The 19042-nt window shown below is 44.4% G+C and overlaps 1 protein-coding gene across 1 annotated transcript in view; it reads right to left on the bottom strand.

Annotated features, from left to right (window-relative positions):
• LOC106586723 (ras and Rab interactor 2) overlaps window positions 1–19042 on the bottom strand; it is a 48329-nt gene that overhangs the window by 25447 nt on the left and 3840 nt on the right. Inside the window, 3 exon segments of the mRNA XM_014174293.3 lie at window positions 463–563; window positions 6889–6981; window positions 9539–9681. Coding sequence (XP_014029768.2) covers window positions 463–563; window positions 6889–6981; window positions 9539–9622 — 278 coding nt within the window. The 5' untranslated portion in view covers window positions 9623–9681.

Here is a 19042-nt window from a genome sequence, read left to right as displayed (position 1 = left end):
AAAGAAAGGGAGAGAGAGACAGAGAGAGAATGTGAGTGAGTGAGTGAGTGAGTGAGTGAGTGAGTGAGTGAGTGAGTGAGTGAGTGAGTGAGTGAGTGAGTGAGTGAGTGAGTGAGTGAGTGAGTGAGTGACTGAGAGAGAGAGAGAGAGAGAGAGAGAGAGAGAGAGAGAGAGAGAGAGAGAGAAAATAAGGCACTGTCTCCATCTTCTGGTGAAAGAGTACAAGAACCATCTAGGATGTGAATAGCGACACAAAAAAATGTAGTCTACTATCCCTTTCTTTTGCCTCACTCAAGTCTCCCCATCATTAAATGTCTATGTTGTTACTCTATTCAACTACATTGTTGAAACAAATCACAACACCTTATATTCAAACGTTGACAAAAATGTGTACTAAGAGTCCTAATGAGATAAAGAAGCAAGAAGAATTGGATGAAAGGAGGAGAGGAGGATTGGACTTACCCCTGTAGAACCATAGGGTAAGGGTCTCTGTCCTCTGTTGGAGAGGTCTGGACCATCTCTTGCTTCAGCTCCCCTATCTCCAACGCAAACGTGTCTATCAGCTACACACAGAGGAGGAGAGAAAGAGAGGGACTGAACGAGTGTACATGGGAGAAGGAGAGAGGGACTAGGTCAGAGACAAAGGGAGAGAGTGAGAAAGTGAGAGCAAATGAAACAGATTTTGTGAGTAAGATGGAGAGAGAGATAGAGATTGATCAAGGTAGAGGTAAAGAAGGAAAACAGACATTGAGAAAGGTTGAAAGTAGAACGAAAAGAGAGAGGTAGAGAGAGAGAGAGAGCAAATGGAGAAGTGTCCCTCACAAACAGATAGGGAGGCACAACATGAGAAAGCCAGGAGCAAGGAAATGGTTAGTCACTTTTCCTGTGTATACCTCACTTCCCTCCCTGGGAAACACAGAGACAACCCCCCCTACACACACACACGCGCATACTACTGACAGTAAACACACACACACACACACACACACACACACACACACACACACACACACACACACACACACACACACACACACACACACACACACACACACACACACACACACACACACACACACTACTGACAGTAAACACGCACACACAAACACACGCACACACACGCACACGCACACAAACAATCTCTCTATCTATCACAGATACAATGAAACACATGTTAGTTAACAAGGCTAAACGTCTCCTAATCTTATCATTATCTAGGGAAGCGTAAACTTCTGGATGATAGCTAGCTATGCTAACACAAGTGCGTCCCAAAATGACACCCTACTCCCTATGTAGTGCACTACTTTTGACCAGAGTCCAATGGACTCTTTTTTTCCCCACTACATAGGGAATAGGGTGCCATTTGGGATGCAATCAAGGAGAGGGACACAGAGGAAGGAGGAAGTGACTCAGGCCAACAGTGTTTGATGGATAAACCTCCATCTTATATGACAGGCTATTTCCATAGTGAAGATAAATCTGACCCCCTGCCCAGTGGCGCATTGGACTACGATGACAACAAAACTAAATATGTTGTTGCTTGTCAAACTATATTTCTATGGTTTGACACCATGGGTGCATATCAGTAGTCTTAAGAGGCTTTCTCTCCTTGTCTCAATTCCTCCTTTCAGGACAAGTAGGCTTTTAAAGTGTTTCTCTCACTAGTTTGTGTTTCTACATAAGTGAATATGAAGGTAAGGAGACAAGGAAAGAAGGGATGCCTGTAGGTTCTTACCAACTGTGTTACATAATCTGACCACTAGGTGGAAATATTTCCCACACCACAGATCCCCTAATCGTTTGCTCTGAGTAGAAGTCGCCAATAGTCACAGATGTAGGATCAGCTTACTGTTTCCCAAACCTATCATGAACGATTGGTGGGAAAAACACAAAATTGACCTTAGATCAGCTAATCTATTCCACTCCCCATAGCTGAAGGGTCCAGACCACTGTAACCACTAACCACAGACCACCGGTTCCCCCTGTTACTACACTATAACAGGGACTATGTGGAGCCAGCTCTGTCTCTGGTGGTCTGACTTCTGAAGAGAGAGACAAACAGAGAGGGAAAGAGAGACAGAGAAAGACAAAGAACGACAGTGTCTGAAAGAGAGAGAGACAGAGAGAGGGAGAGAAAAAGAAAGAGGGAAAGAGAGAGAGACAAGGAAAGAACAAGAGAGTCTGAAAGAAAATTAGACAGGGAGAGAGGGTGAGAGAGACCCCTCTGCCAGAAAATGAGGTCAAATTAACACATTTATTATGAAAGGTCTTCAATGGTCTACTCTGGGCATAGTGCCCTGCTATGGAATTAAATGGGAGCATCAACACAGGCCCTGTTTCAACCCAATGTCTTTTATAGAGGAACCACTTATATATTTTATTTAGCGAAAGCAAAGTCCCTTAGCCAAGCGATTGCTTCCGGTCCTGCTGTGTTGAGGGTGAGTAGGCCTCCGCTGAGTTTGTAGATTGGACAGACTTCAAAAATGTGGTGCATGGTTTGCTCCACCCCACAGGCACATGGGGGCTTGCTTTGGAAGGCTAATATCAAGTGCTTTCATGGCTCACATCAATACCATTATCCAAGAAACCCTAGACCCACTCCAATTTCCATACCGCCCTAACAGATCCACAGATGATGCAATCTCTATTGCACTCCACACTGCCCTTTCCCACTTGGACAAAAGGAACATATATGTGAGAATGCTATTCATTGACTACAGCTCATCGTTCAACACGATAGTGCCCTCAAAGCTCATCAATAAGCTAAGGACCCTGGGACTAAACACCTCCCTCTGCAACTGGATCCTGGACTTCCTGACGGGCCGCCCCCAGTTGCTAAGGGTAGGGAGCAACACATCTGCCATGCTGATCCTCAACACAGGGGCCCCTCAGGTGGGTACTCAGTCCCCTCCTGTACTCTCTGTTCACCCATGACTACACAGGCAGGACCAACTCCAACACCATCATCACATTTGCCAATGACACAACAGTGATCCTGATCACCAACAACAATGAGACAGCCTATAGGGAGGAGGTCAGAGACCTGGCCGTGTGGTGCCAGGACAACAACCTCTCCCTCAATGTGATCAAGACAAAGGAGATGATTGTGGACTGCAGGAAAAGGAGGACAGAGCACGCCCCCATTCTCATCAACGGGGCTGTAGTGGAGCAGGTTGAGAGCTTCAAGTTCCTTGGTGTCCACATCACTAACAAACTAACATGATCCAAGCACACCAAGACAGTGGTGAAGAGGGCATGACAAAACCTATTCCCCCTCAGGAGACTGAAAAGATTTGGCATGGGTCCTCAGATCCTCAAAAGGTTCTACAGCTGCACCATCGAGAGCATCCTGACTGGTTGCCTCACTGCCTGGTATGGCAACTCCCTGGCCTCCAACCGCAAGGCACTACAGAGGGTAGTGCGTACGGTCCAGTACATCACTGAGACCAAGCTTCCTGCCATCCAGGACCTCTATACCAGGCGGTGTCAGAGGAAGGACCTAAAAATTGTCAAAGACTCCAGCCACCCTAGTCTTAGACTGTTCTTTCTGCTACCGCACGGTAAGCGGTACCGGAGCTCCAAGTCTAGGTCCAAGAGGCTTCTAAACAGCTTCTACCCCCAAGCCATAGGTCTCCTGAACATCTAATGAAATGGCTACCGAGACTATTTGCATTGCCCCCCCCCCCCCCCCCCCCCCCCCCCCTCTTTTACACCGCTGCTACTCATTATCTCTGCCTACAGTGAGGGAAAAAAGTATTTGATCCCCTGCTGATTTTGTACATTTGCCCACTGACAAAGAAATGATCAGTCTATAATTTTAATGGCAGGCTTATTTGAACAGTGAGAGACAGAATAACAACAACAAAAATCCAGAAAAATGCATGTCAAAAATGTTATAAATTGATTTGCATTTTAATGAGGGAAATAAGTATTTGACCCCTCTGCAAAACATGACTTAGTACTTGGTGGCAAAACCCTTGTTGGCAATCACAGAGGTCAGACGTTTCTTGTAGTTGGCCACCAGGTTTGCACACATCTCAGGAGGGATTTTGTCCCACTCCTCTTTGCAGATCTTCTCCAAGTCATTATTAAGGTTTCGAGGCTGACGTTTGGCAACTCGAACCTTCAGCTCCCACCACAGATTTTCTATGGGATTAAGGTCTGGAGACTGGCTAGGTCACTCCAAGACCTTAATGTGCTTCTTCTTGAGCCACTCCTTTGTTGCCTTGGCCATGTGTTTTGGATCATTGTCATGCTGGAATACCCATCCACGACCCATTTTCAATGCCCTGGCTGAGGGAAGGAGGTTCTCACCCAAGATTTGACGGTACATGGCCCCGTCCATCGTCCCTTTGATGCGGTGAAGTTGTCCTGTCCCCTTAGCAGAAAAACATCCCCAAAGCATAATGTTTCCACCTCCATGTTTGACGGTGGGGATGGTGTTCTTGGGGTCATAGGCAGCATTCCTCCTCCTCCAAACACGGAAAGTTGAGTTGATGCCAAAGAGCTCCATTTTGGTCTCATCTGACCACAACACTTTCACCCAGTTGTCCTCTGAATCATTCGGATGTTCATTGGCAAACTTCAGACGGGCATGTATATGTGCTTTCTTGAGCAGGGGGACCTTGCGGGCGCTGCAGGATTTCAGTCCTTCACGGCATAGTGTGTTACCAATTGTTTTCTTGGTGACTATGGTCCCAGCTGCCTTGAGATCATTGACAAGATCCTCCCGTGTAGTTCTGGGCTGATTCCTCACCGTTCTCATGATCATTGCAACTCCACGAGGTGAGATCTTGCATGGAGCCCCAGGCCGAGGGAGATTGACAGTTCTTTTGTGTTTCTTCCATTTGCGAATAATCGCACCAACTGTTGTCACCTTCTCAGCAAGCTGCTTGACGATGGTCTTGTAGCCCATTCCAGCCTTGTGTAGGTCTACAATCTTGCCCTTGACATCCTTGGAGAGCTCTTTGGTCTTGGCCATGGTGGAGAGTTTGGAATCTGATTGATTGATTGCTTCTGTGGACAGGTGTCTTTTATACAGGTAACAAACTGAGATTAGGAGCACTCCCTTTAAGAGTGTGCTCCTAATCTCAGCTCGTTACCTGTATAAAAGACACCTGGGAGCCAGAAATCTTTCTGATTGAGAGGGGGTCAAATACTTATTTCCCTCATTAAAATGCAAATCAATTTATAAAATTTTTGACATGCGTTTTTCTGGATTTTTTTGTTGTTATTCTGTCTCTCACTGTTCAAATAAACCTACCATTAAAATTAAAGACTGATCATTTCTTTGTCAGTGGGAAAACGTACAAAATCAGCAGGGGATCAAATACTTTTTTCCCTCTCTGTAGTCACTTTAATAACTCTACCTACATTTCCATATTACCTTAACTACCTCGACTAACCAGTGTGCCCGCACATTGACTCTGTACCGGTACTCCCTTTATATACTGTAGTCTTGCTATTGTTATATTACTGCTGCTCTTTAGTTGCTTGTTCCTTTTAATTATTATTCATATTTTTTAAACTGCATTGTTGTTTTGGGGCTTATAAGTAAGCATTTCAATGTAAGTATTGTTGTATTCGGCACATGTGACTAATAACATTTGATTTGATTTGGCGAGGCATGGGCCGTGGACAGTCCTGAACCTATTGAGGGTGGACCACTCCTTCATGGGGAGGTTGAAACTACTGGTACCCAGGAAAATGCTGAGGAAAAATAACACATATCCTTCTCTCTCTCTCTCTCTCTCTCTCTCTCTCTCTCTTTGTCTATCTTTCTCTCTTACTCTTCATCCTCCTCTTTCTTTCTCTTCTTTTCCCATTTTTATCAATCACATCGCATTGGATACAACGCTTTTTCCCTCTCTCACTCTCTTTCTCTTTCCACCTCTCGCTCTCTCCACACAGGCTTGCTCTCTCTCAGGAGGGCTGTGTCCAACAACAATGTCGTCATTAATTCGAGCTCTTTAATGAGCGCAGATTCGGAGGTAAGCGATTCTCTGCATGGGCTGAAGTTAAAGCCATGATGATGGAGTCAAGCGGAAACTATGTTGTTTTGACCTACAGAGAGCGCTTTCACTGGGGCTAGGAAGAGTGGAGAGAGGGAGAAAGAGAGGGAGTGAGAGAGAGAAAGAGAGAGAGAGCGGGGGTGACGGGGAAACAGAGAGAGAGGGGATGGAGAGACAGAGGGAGAAAAGAGGTAAGAAGAGACAGTACAATCTCACGTCTCTCTGTCAGTTTATCCATTCACTCTGTAAGCCTCCGTAACTCTTTACATTGCACACAGCCATAACCTCATCTCAATTCTCTATTTGCTGTAGACACCTTGTGTAAACGTTATCAACTTCAGCAACAGTATATGGCTAAATATACAACAGTTACAGTATAAGGCATCCTTCTATTACCGGATATATAGCAGATAGCACACCGCAGTCATAAAGACTGGATAACAGAACGATTATGACATGACGATTGGATAACTCTCAGAGGCAGTTAGTGTGGTCTGACTAAAGAGGGAGAGATGAAGGGAGAGGATACTGATGGAAGAAACAGCAGCATGAAACTAAGACACAGTGGAACTGACCGTGCTCATTATGTCTCTAGGAATAGACCGTGTTCCTAAAACAACGTCATGCAAGGGTTTAACCAGAGACTGCATAAAGGGCTGACAACTACTCCATGGTGTGTGTGTGTGTGTGTGTCTTTGTATTTTATGGTTGCTATGTGTGCATTTGTCATGATTCCAACGACTGCAGCAGGCATTGTTCAATCCTCACACTCTCCATCTGTCCTCAACTTGAGCGCTATTACACTATGTGGCAACATAAGATAAACCTTGGAACAAAAGTAAGCTAAAGAATAAACTTAAGAGTAAACTTAACTTACCTTAAAGAAGCTTCCTCTCCTGTCCATATGACAGTCTGGTCTGGGCAGCGTAGCAGACATGCTTAGGTCTGAGTCTGTGAGTCCGTCTGAGTCCTACACTCTCAGAGAAAAGGGTACGGTTAGGGTACAGTATTTTTCCCTGGGGTATGTACCTTCAGAGGTACACATATGAGCTCACATGGCACTGTTCAGTAACTTTTAGGGAACATGTACGGATAATCAAGTATAATGGTACATTTTTGTACAATCATCAGAGGTATGGCTTAGTGGGGGCGTGGCTTTCAGTTAATTATTTTTGGCCACCCGCGATTGGAAATGTTGTACCAGTTTAAGTGGTCTGTGGTTATGTTAGTTCACGTGTAAGCATGTCTGCTGCCAGTTCTGAAGTCTTTATAAAGGCAACATAAACGCATTCGACAATAAAGAGTTGTAATTAATATTGTAGCAACATTAACCCAACACTGAGCGACCTTGGCAATGGGTATCTCTTGGCGTACTGGTTAAGGTGTTGGCTTGGCAGTTGATGGATGCAGGTTTGAATCCCGGTCGGAACAACCCACCGAATTTGCTAAATTGGTGTCAGAAGTGGGATGGCGAAGAGGCGTGTATACATGAGGGCCTTGGTATAGAGAAGTGGTACTTTTTTGCCACTTAAAAGGAACAAACGGCTTTGTCACCGTGGTGGTACCCTAAAAAGGCAGATTTCTATATTTTGGCTCTTTTAAGATACAATCTGCAAGACTACAATTAATGGAACAATGGACATACCTTACAGGGTACCACTTCAGTGACAAGCGTTTGTACCACTCTAAGTACAATTCAGTACTTTTTTTCTGAGAGTGTATATGGAGTCAAGCACAAACACATATAGTTGGTGGTGAGGCTGATGGAAATTCAATTTCTGGCCACATTGAGAGAGCAGACAGGGAATTGTTGCTGTTGTTCTTCTTATAGGCTCTACCAGGACAGTATGAAACTCTCTCTGTCTCTCTAACGTAATATCATCACCTACATCCCTTTGTCTTATCTCATCCCTTTCTCTCTCGTCTTTGTACTCTCTCTAACAAGAGTAGAGTCGTGGCCAAAAGTTTGGAGAATGACACAAATATTAATTTCAACACAGTTTGCTGCTTCAGTGTCTTTAGATATTTTTGTCAGATGTTACTATGGAATACTGAAGTATAAGTACAAGCATTTCATAAGTGTCAAAGGCTTTTATTGACAATTACATGAAGTTGATGCAAAGAGTCAATATTTGCAGTGTTGACACTTCTTTTTCAAGACCTCTGCAATCCTCACTGGCATGCTGTCAATTAACTTCTGAGCCACATCCTGACTGATGGCAGCCCATTCTTGCATAATCAATGCTTTGAGTTCGTCAGAATTTGTGGGTTTTTGTTTGTTCACCCGCCTCTTGAGGGTTGACCACAAGTTCTCAATGGGATTAAGGTCTGGGGAGTTTCCTGGCCACGGACACAAAATATCGATGTTTTGTTCCCCCGAACCACTTAGTTATCACTTTTGCCTTATGGCAAGGCACTCCATCATGCTGGAAAAGGCATTGTTCGTCACCAAACTGTTCCTGGATGGTTGGGAGAAGTTGCTCTCGGAGGATGTGTTGGTACCATTCTTTATTCATGGCTGTGTTCTTAGGCAAAATTGTGAGTGAGACCACTCCCTTGGCTGAGAAGCAACCCCACACATGAATGGTCTCAGGATGCTTTACTGTTGGCATGACACAGGACTGATGGTAGCACTCACCTTGTCTTCTCCGGACAAGCTTTTTTCCGGATGCCCCAAACAATGGGAAAGGGGATTCATCAGAGAAAATGACTTTACCCCAGTCCTCAGCAGTCCAATCCCTGTACCTTTTGCAGAATATCAGTCTGTCCCTGATGTTTTTCCTGGAGAGAAGTGGCTTCTTTGCTACCGTTCTTGACACCAGGCCATCCTCCAAAAGTCTTCGCCTCACTGTGCGTGCAGATGCACTCACACCTGCCTGCTGCCATTCCTGAGCAAGCTCTGTACTGGTGGTGCCCCGATCCCGCAGTTGAATAAACTTTCGGAGACGGTCCTGGAGCTTGCTGGACTTTCTTGGGCGCCCTGAAGCCTTCTTCACAACAATTGAACCGCTCTCCTTGAAGTTCTTGATGATCCGATAAATGGTTGATTTAGGTGCAATCTTACTGGCAGCAATATTCTTGCCTGTGAAGCCCTTTTTGTGCAAAGCAATGAAGACGGCATGTGTTTCCTTGCAGGTACCAATGGTTGACAGAAGAAGAACAATGATTCCAAGCACCACCCTCCTTTTGAAGCATCCAGTCTGTTATACTCAATCAGCATGACAGAGTGATCTCCAGCCTTGTCCTCGTCAACACTCACACCTGTGTTAACAAGAGAATCACTGACATGATGTCAGCTGGTCCTTTTGTGGCAGGGCTGAAATGCAGTGGACATGTTTTTTGGGGATTCAGTTAATTTGCATGGCAAAGAGGGACTTTGCAATTAATTGCAATTCATCTGATCACACTTCATAACATTCTGGAGTATATGAAAATTGCCATCATACAAACTGAGGCAGCAGACTTTGTGAAAATTAATATTTGTGTCATTCTCCAAACTTTTGGCCACAACTGTAAGCTTAACTTACCTTAAAGAAGCTCCCACTCCTGTCCATATGACAGTCTGGTCTGGGCAGCGTAGAGTGCAGTGTAGACGGCAGCGTAGCCGCCATACTTAGGTATAGACGCCTGTGTTTAGGTCTAGACGTCTGTGTTCACGTCGGCTGGAATCCTATGGGGTCAAACAGACAGACAGATTCGCTGTGGTGAGACTTGAGAAAATTCCATCTATGGCCACAGCAAGTCAACAAACTACAGAGGCTAGTAGGATAGTATCAAACTCCTTCCCTCTCTCTTGTCCCTCTAGCTAGCTTTTTTTCCCATGTCCTTTCATTTAATCTATTTTCCAGCAATTACAGCCATGGTTCCAACATTGTTGTTCCTCTCTTTTTTCCCATAGTAAGTTAATACAGGCTGTTTGGCCTGTTTCAGTCTCCTAGAGAACCTTGATGTACCCTTGATGTTACAATAACTTTTCATTTCCTCTCCCATAAACCAAACAAGGGCATTCATCAACAATTTTATCTGCGCAGGTTAGCGTTTTGTCATGAATCTTGTTCTGGAGGCAGCTCTGCAGAATAGTCACTAGCTGGCACAGCTATAAAGTCATAAAGTCTGATTTTAAACCTAACCCTGACCTTAACCCTGCACTTAACCACACTGGGTAAAGCCATTTGAATTAAATCACTTTTTGACAGCATTCCTTTTGATTTAAACTAAACTTTGTATATCATTTTGTTTTACCTCAATTATCAAAATATTTGTAAACTCCGATTTTTTTCATATTCGCATATGTTGTAGCTTAGACCATATTTTACACCATCTGAGGTTTGTGTTGTGCCTGCCATCAGTTGAGACACAACATGCTCTTGAATACAGGGATGGTGTCATATTTTGGCTGATAAATGTATTAAAATGGGATTAAAATAAACATTTCATCTTTCAAATAGTACCACAGAGATGGTTGGTGGTCCACACGTCAGAGAATTTTGTCTTGAGAGGGAACATCTGTTGTTTTAAATTACTACTGTAAATATTCCATAGGAAACCTATTGAAATCATAGAAATATAGACAATATAATAGATATGACCATTTAAGTTGACATTTGACAGTGGGTGGACGGCGGTCATCTTTGTAGTTGTAATTAGCGATGCCAGTTCTGCGCTCGAGACCGCCAGTACGCCTCTACGGTCCAGTGCGTCAACCCAGTCCGACTCGGCCTGTTCCCGCTCCCCGCACTAGCCCTGAGGTGCGTGTTCCCAGGCTGATACCTCCAGTACCAGCACCACGCATCAGGCTTCCAGTGCGTCAGCCCAGCCTCGAGAGTTCGGCAATAGTGTGCAGTCCAGAGTATCCGGCAACAGTGTGCGGTCCAGAGTATCCGGCAACAGTGTGCGGTCCAGAGTATCCGGCAACAGTGTGCGGTCCAGAGTATCCGGCAACAGTGTGCGGTCCAGAGTATCCGGCAACAGTGTCTAGTCCAGAACCGAGGGAGACTGCCTGCGACCCGGAACCGAGGGAGACTGCCTGCGACCCGGAACCGAGGGGGTCTGCCTGCGACCCGGAACCGAGGGGGTCTGCCTGCGACCCGGAACCGAGGGAGTCTGCCTTCGACCCGGAACCGAGGGGGTCTGCCTGCGACCCGGAATCGAGGGGGTCTAGCAGCGACCCGGAACTGAGTAAGCCTGACGATTTGGAACTAAGTATGATTAACTGTATAACGAATGAGTCTGCCTTCAGCATGGAACGGAAGAGGTCTGCCGATGATCCGGAACGAGGGGAGTCTGCCTACGGCCCGCAACTGATCAAGTTCTGCTTTCTGGAGGACAGTAGGCCGGAGCCAAAGCCACCTCCCCTCCCTTTAGTATAGGGGGAATTTTCTTTTGTGGTTGTTTTTTTGTTTGTTTGTTTATTTATGAGGTGCATCCGGGGTCCGCACCTTTAGGGGGGGGGGGGGGGGGGGGGGTACTGTCACGTCCTGACCAGTAATAAGATTATTTGCTATTGTAGTTTGGTCAGGACGTGGCAGAGGGTATTTGGTTTATGTGTGTCGGGGTGATGGTTTATGTAGTGGGGTGTTTGATTTATTATTTCCGGGTTTTTTGGTCACTGCTATATGTTAGTCTATTTCTGTGTTCTTTCTAGTTAGTCTGTTTGAATGTGTAGTTAATTGGGGTGTGGACTCTCAATTGAAGGCAGGGTTTGTCTAATTGCCTTTGATTGAGAGTCCTATATATTAGGGTGTGTTTGTGATTTGTGGGAGGTTGTTTCTTGTTTAGCTGTTTTTGCCTGACAAGACTGTCGTTCATCATTGTTGTTATTTTTGTATACATGTTGTTTTGGTTTTCCTTCTTTCTCCGATTAAAAGAAGATGAGTATACAACTCGCTGCATATTGGTCTGACAGTGATTTGTCCTTATCGTCAGACGACAAGAGTTGTGACACTCATTTTATAATTTTTACAATATAGCCAATTTTGACAGTCCCATCTAGTGGAAATCGCCCAGATCTGCCTCCAGGATCAAATTCTTCCCAATAAATGTCAACCTGCGTTATCCCCAGGCATGCTCACACATAGGGCTGCAAGACACTATTCTTCTGTGTGTGTGTGTGTTTGTCTGTGTGTTTATGTGCGAGAATGAAAGTGTGTATGTGTATGCATAGTGGAGGGGTGTTATTGGAGGCTGTAGATGAAAGGGGACAGTTGTGCATCCCTCTCTCTCTCTCCTCTCTCCCCCTATCTCTCTCCATTCCAGGCTGAAGCCATTAGCAGGACCCCTGCCCTCTCTCCTCTCTCTTCCCTCTCCTCCCTCTATGGCAGCAGTTCAGTGAGATGTTCTATTCACCTTCATCTCCAACAGGAAGGAAGTGATCCCCCAGAAAAGAGAATAAAAGAAACAGAGGAGAGGAATGGAATGGCCTAGTTTCCTGTCAGATAGCGCAGTACTGGCAGGAGTCTCTGTGGTGAGACATTCTCAGCTGGAGTTCAGCAGAATTAATAGGGAACTTATTCATCAGTTCAGCACGGTGTTGTGTGCAGGGTAATGGAGGCTTTTAAGTGTGTCATCATTGCTCAACATTCCACTGCATTCTCCCATTCCAAACAGAAACCATGTCTTCTATTTGTTCCCTTAATGAGCCTCCCACACTAAAATACAGAGATTAACGTTACCATTATGAAAGACTATAAAGAAACCTGACCATGGACCTGAAGCGAAAGGCATTTTCAGTCCATCCCTATCACCAGCTGGTCCGTCTGTCTGTGGCTGGAAGCCTGTCGTTGTACAGGCCTGCTTTTTCCTGACTGGCTTACAGAGACATTGGGGTTATCTCCGGTCCTGCATGGCTGTTTTATTTAGGCTGTGATAACAGAGGAACACATGTTCCTTCACCCTGCCAGGTCATCGTCAAGGGACTTTCTCAGGAAATGACTCTATAAATCCAACCATGGTGTGTTGTAAAACCCAACTGGGAAAACGTTGTAACCGTAAGGTCCACCTGTTGTCTTGTCAGCAGAAAAGGGATTGGGAACGAAGTCTTCTGACCTCAAAGCTCAATGGGACTACCTGGTTTAATAAAAGTACAATAAAAAATATAGCCTGTCTTTAAAAAAGGGGAAGTCTGGTTTGATATGAGAGCCGTCGACTAGCAGAGAAAATTAAAACAAAACATCAACTAAGTACCTGCTGCAGAGGCAATTTCCTGGACAGCACTCCTTGCTGTTCTGACTGTGTCTCTAACAAATGACTGTACCACATATCCCTTTTCCCTGTTCTAGGAACAGTCTGATTTGATCAAGATTCTAGTTCCTATAGCAACTCTATCCCTTTTCCCTGTTCTAGGAACAGTCTGATTTGATCAAGATTCTAGTTCCTATAGCAACTCTATCCCTTTTCCACTGTTCTAGGAACAGTCTGATTTGATCAAGATTCTAGTTCCTATAGCAACTCTCATATCCTCTGATGTGTGTTCCTATAGTCTGATAACTCAGTAGCACTGCTGTGTGTAGGCTACTATGTACGCATACCTCTCATTAAAATGCATGGAATCTACCTATCGGGGGTTAACACTCTGACACAAACCATAACATGAGACACACAGTGCATGCTGGGTATTGGGATTAACAGGAAGACAGCCCCGAAGCCGTGCGGAGTACAGTGGCAGTTCAGCTCAGGCAGAATGAACTGTGGAAATGTCATTATGTTCACTCCACTGGCTCAGTTTGGTAGAGACTAGACGAGAGTGTAGACAAACAAGACCATAGGGATGGGGGAGAAATCGATACAGTAGAGTATCACAATGTTATTTTGACAATATTATATCGATTCTATGACTCCAATTGATTCTCTAAAAAAAAGGTAGTTAACATTAGCTAGCACTAGTCAGCTGTACCTGCACCACAACTTTGGTCTTTCTCCTCCTATAGCTTGGCCACAATATTATTTTTTTTAAATGGTGAGCCAACATGTTTTCAGCACGTTTATTTCCATGACTGATCAGAACTTGTTTTTATCATGGCTCTCTCTTGTCCCTCTATAGCAGACATATAGTGTAGTGAGCAATATGTTTGGACCAACGAATCGCGATATATATAGAATCGTGATCAATCGTGATACATATAGAATCGCAACACATATCGCATTGGCACCTTGCTCACATTGTATATAATCTTATTTTTATTTTTATATATATATTTTTTTTCTACTGCATCATTGATTGTATGTTGTTTTACTCCATGTGTAACTCTGTGTTTTTGTATGTTGTCGAACTGCTTTGCTTTATCTTGGCCAGGTCGCAATTGTAAATGAGAACTTGTTCTCAACTTGCCTACCTGGTTAAATAAAGGTGAAATAAATAAATAAATAAATAAATAAAAAACACATATCGCATTGGCACCTAAGTATCGTGATAATATCTCATGGTGAGGTCCATGGAAACACCCAGCTCTAGGAGAGAAAACTTCACCATATCAGAGTGTGAATAACAGAGATACATTTTCATCTGGAGCACAGTAATAACAGAGAGAATCCAAGTGATGGAAACTATTAGACTGTGTCCTCTACTGTATCCAACGGCAAGAATGTTAACATCCCGTTTAGAGGGAGCATTTCAAAGTGATGCATGCTTATAATCATAGTCATCAAAGAGAGAGGATATTCACACAAATCAGAGAAATGTTGTTATTGGCCGTGTCTGTGAGTGTGTGTGTGTGAGTGTGTGTGTGTGTGCCTCAGCTGCAGACTAACAAAGGCCCATCTGAGTGAGTTTCTACACACAGGAACACAGACAGGCCCCTGGCACTGCAATCCAGCAACACAGCAACACAGAGACACACTGTTCCACAGACAGGACCAATCTCTCTCTCTCTCTCTCTCTCTCTCTCTCTCTCTCTCTCTCTCTCTCTCTCTCTCTCTCTCTCTCTCTCTCTCTCTCTCTCTCTGTGTGTGTGTGTGTCTGTGGGTGTTTGTGTGTGTTTGAGCGTGCGCCTGTGTGTAAGTAACCTTTCATTAATTGAGAATTAATTGAGAATGTAGATATACACAACTAGAGAAGCACTCCATTCTACAGTACATACCCTGTGCCTCATTTAAAAAAACTGTAATTTTCAACAAAATTCCTCTTGCCGAGAGGTTTAAAGACTAGCTAGTAGCCTAATCAGTCATTATTCTGACATGTTATCTGTGTGTGTGTGTGTGTGTGTGTGTGTGTGTGCGTGCGTGCGTGCGTGCGTGCGTGCGTGCGTGCGTGCGTGCGTGCGTGCGTGCGTGCGTGCCTGCGTGTGTGTGTGTGCGTGTGCAGCAGGCCATGGTTTACATTATCACAAAGGATTGGCATGACACAACGTCTACCAACTCCTATACTAATTTACAGAACATTTCCATCCTCTATCATTGCCAGCCCGAGACTTATGGAGAAACAACTTTTATTAGAGAGCCAACCCAGACAGCCTAATGCACAAAGTATGTCCTATTGGGTGCCTAACAACAGCAAGCAGAAAGTAACTCAACAGAAACAGACAGAAACAATAGTCCTCACACAACACATTTGGCCAACCCTTCTGTTAAGGTCTAGACTCAATCTGTTGTCACTCTCAAGACACTTCTGTGGTTTATGGGGACCTGTTGAAGCTATCACCTCAACTTTATAACACATACGCGCAGGAACACACACACACACACACACACACACACACACACACACACACACACACACACACACACACACACACACACACACACACACACACGCACACACACACACACACACACACACACACACACACACACACACACACACAGAGAGAGAGAGAGAGAGTACTGCTTAAAACTGCGTGTGTCTTTACCGAGTAGCCCATCATACTGCCTGACTGAAATCCTGCGTGAAATGACACCACTTGTGCAGTGGTCCTGCTGTAATAACAGATAAAGAGGGGTAGCAGGCAGCTGGATAAACACACAGACAGCAACCCTGGAACACTGACAGAACACAGCTCCCATGTTGGGGTGGGGTCCTGTTACTGCTCAGACCATAGGCAACCTTAGCGTAGGGAGTGTGTGTGACTGCGTGTACGTGTATTTGAGAGAGAGTGGGAGAGAGACAGAGATCAGTTTATTTACTTCAGGCATGCTTCTCTGCAGCTTGAAGAGGATTCCTCAGCTGCAGAGGTACTGTTACAGTAGTTTAATCAGAGCTGGCCCCGTAGCAGAGACTGGCAGGAAGAACTTTCCGGACCATCCTGTTTGCGTATGGCAAGATAGCTTTTCTGTTCTGTATGTGGGTCAGTGTCTGGTTAAGGAGGAGTTGATGCAGGACCAGATAAACCAAGCGGCCCATAGCCTGGTCCCAGATCTGTACAGACTCTTTAGTGTTACAATGAACATAGGTCGACAAGAGAGCTCAAACAGATCTGGGATCAGGCTAAGTGAGCCATATGTTTGGTGCTGAAACATTAGCGTGCAATTAAAGGGAGATCTGGGAAATGTCAGAGCTGTCTAAGACATACAGTGAAGATAACCTTTCCCCTTCTTCTTCTATTTTTATTCATACTCTGCCAGATTCACCAAGAACCTTCAAGGCCTTACTTAGTCACAGATAATAAATTCCCCTTCTGTCCACCCAGATGATAAAGCACTGAAGTGCAACGGCCTCTTGTTGCTGTGAGAGCAAGAGAGAGAAATATTAACAAAGAGAGGAGGAACAGGGCAGATTCAGAGAGAGAAGGAACATCAGAGGTAGTGTTCAATAGGCTACATCGTAGAAAACTAAAATATGTGTTCTGATTGGAAATATTCAGCTAGTACCTCCCAATTTCACAACATGTTCTCCCTACTGAACATGACCCAGGAGTAATACTGGATAGGGTGAGAGACCTGGAGGCAACAGAGCGGAATGAGATCCACACTAGAGTCACAGGTTCCTAGTTGATGCCCTATAAGTCCCCAAGCTCTGTTGGTTACGTAATATAACTAACTGTAGTCCCAAGAAAAAGCTTGAGGCCCTACATGGCTTGAAAGTTCACACCTCACGAACTATGAAGACATAGACTGTATGTTGGGAAGGAAGGGAAAGACGAAACATAGACACGGAAGCTAAACAACAGATACTGTATCTACAGAGCATTCCATTGCTTTGTAATGGAGAGAGAACAACAAAAGGAGAGACAAAAACGAAAAGAAAGAGATAATTGAGGAGGTTCCATAAACTATCCAGACAATCTAGCTAGAAGAATGATGACTTTGGCCTGATAGGGGATGGAAGAAGAACCTGGCACTATTTAAAGGAAGTAAAAAAAAAAATAAACACTTTAGTCTTCCAAGGAAACAAACAAGTGTCGTTAAGCGCCAGACGTCGTCACCCTGTTGTGCCGGCCAACTTTCTGCTTGAAGGAGACACGCGTGGTGGATTTAGACGACCACAGAACACGCGTTGAGTTACGTTCGCTAGCTAAGATCCCTTTTTCCTTCAGATCATAATGAATCACATTATATGGACAGATCCTAGATCAGCACTCCTACACTGAGATGCTTTGTAGACACATATTACTCTCAGAGGGATTATGTAGTGATGAACTAGTGTTGTCATGATACCAGTATCGCCATACTACGATACCGGATTTTCCTTGGGAAAAAAAGAAAACGCGAAGAACATGGTCCTTTAAAGCCTACTTTTGTAAAATATTGTGTGCTATAGCTTGGAAAAGAAACAGATATGGCTCTGGGTGACAACATAACGCTGTTTGATTCCAACATTAGGACTGTTCTCCTCAGGAAATTTACTCCGCTTCATGTTTTGTTTCCTTTGCGTCCTTACTTCCTAGTATCGCGATATTGGTATCGTGGCAACACTATAATAAACATTGCATAGCGGTACATAGCCCACCAAGTAGGCACGGTGCTTGTCAAGATACTATAGTAGTTGTTTACGGTGACTAGAAGGATACACTTTGTAATTCCAATGACCAGCATTAACAGAGGACTCTAGAGAAACACATGGAGAGAATACAAGCTCAAAATAAACACAGCCACCTCAACTTAATCAGTTGTTACGGCAAGCACCGGGCACCACCACCACCGCCCTATCAAAACTTACTTTCCACTCTATGATTTCTGCTCTATGGTCAACACCAAGCGGAAAGGTTTGGAGTTGTTTTAGCACATTCTAAACTGAGTCACATGAATCAAAGCACTGGGCCACTCCCCACTAAACGAGAACCAGAAATAAGGGTGAAGACCGAGGATGTAGTTCTCCACTTAGAAGAAGTATGTGAAATGTCTCTCTCTCTCTCTCCAGATGTCTTAGCCACTGGGAAGCAGAGATTGGGAGACCAGGAAGGATGGGGCAGAGAAAGAGAGAGATGGGGGGAGGGAGAGGAAAGAGATATGGATAAAGACGAAAGGAGGGAGCAAGGCCAAGAAACCAAGAGGGATGTTGGTTACAAATGGCGACTCCACCCAAACCCTTCCACTAGGCCTCAAACTGAACCCACCAGCACTCTGTGGTGTTAAAAGGAAACCAAAGTAGGCCATAATATATAGTATTATGTGGGGAGAGTAGTTCAGGGTCTGCTGAGCGCTCCAATACTCTCTCTGTCTGGCATATTCTGAATTCCAATGACTTTAGTTCCCCTTGAAAATGAAGGAAAAATGATTGAAAAACTCCAGTGTTGGGACATCCACAGTAGTATCCCAGCCCTTGTCCCAACAGGAGCTATTTTTCCTCTTGCCAGGCCGTCATTGTAAATAAGAATGTGTTCTTAATTGACTTGCCTGGTTAAATACACGTTAAATAAAATAAAAGTTATAAAGTTATGTAGGCCACAGTGAGAGTTAATATGAATTTAAAACTGGCAGGGTAATAAATCCTAAATATACAGTTACAGAATCATTTCCTCAAGCCATAATAGGAAAACCAGTGATATTGAAGATGTTTGCACCTAGACAGAAATGGTGTGTGTGTGTGTGTGTGTGTGTGTGTGTGTGTGTGTGTGTGTGTGTGTGTGTGTGTGTGTGTGTGTGTGTGTGTGTGTGTGTGT

Source organism: Salmo salar, chromosome 02, assembly GCF_965601325.2.
Source record: "Salmo salar chromosome 02, fSalSal1, whole genome shotgun sequence".
Lineage (NCBI taxonomy): Eukaryota > Metazoa > Chordata > Actinopteri > Salmoniformes > Salmonidae > Salmo > Salmo salar.
This window is presented reverse-complemented; position numbering and strand designations above follow the sequence as displayed.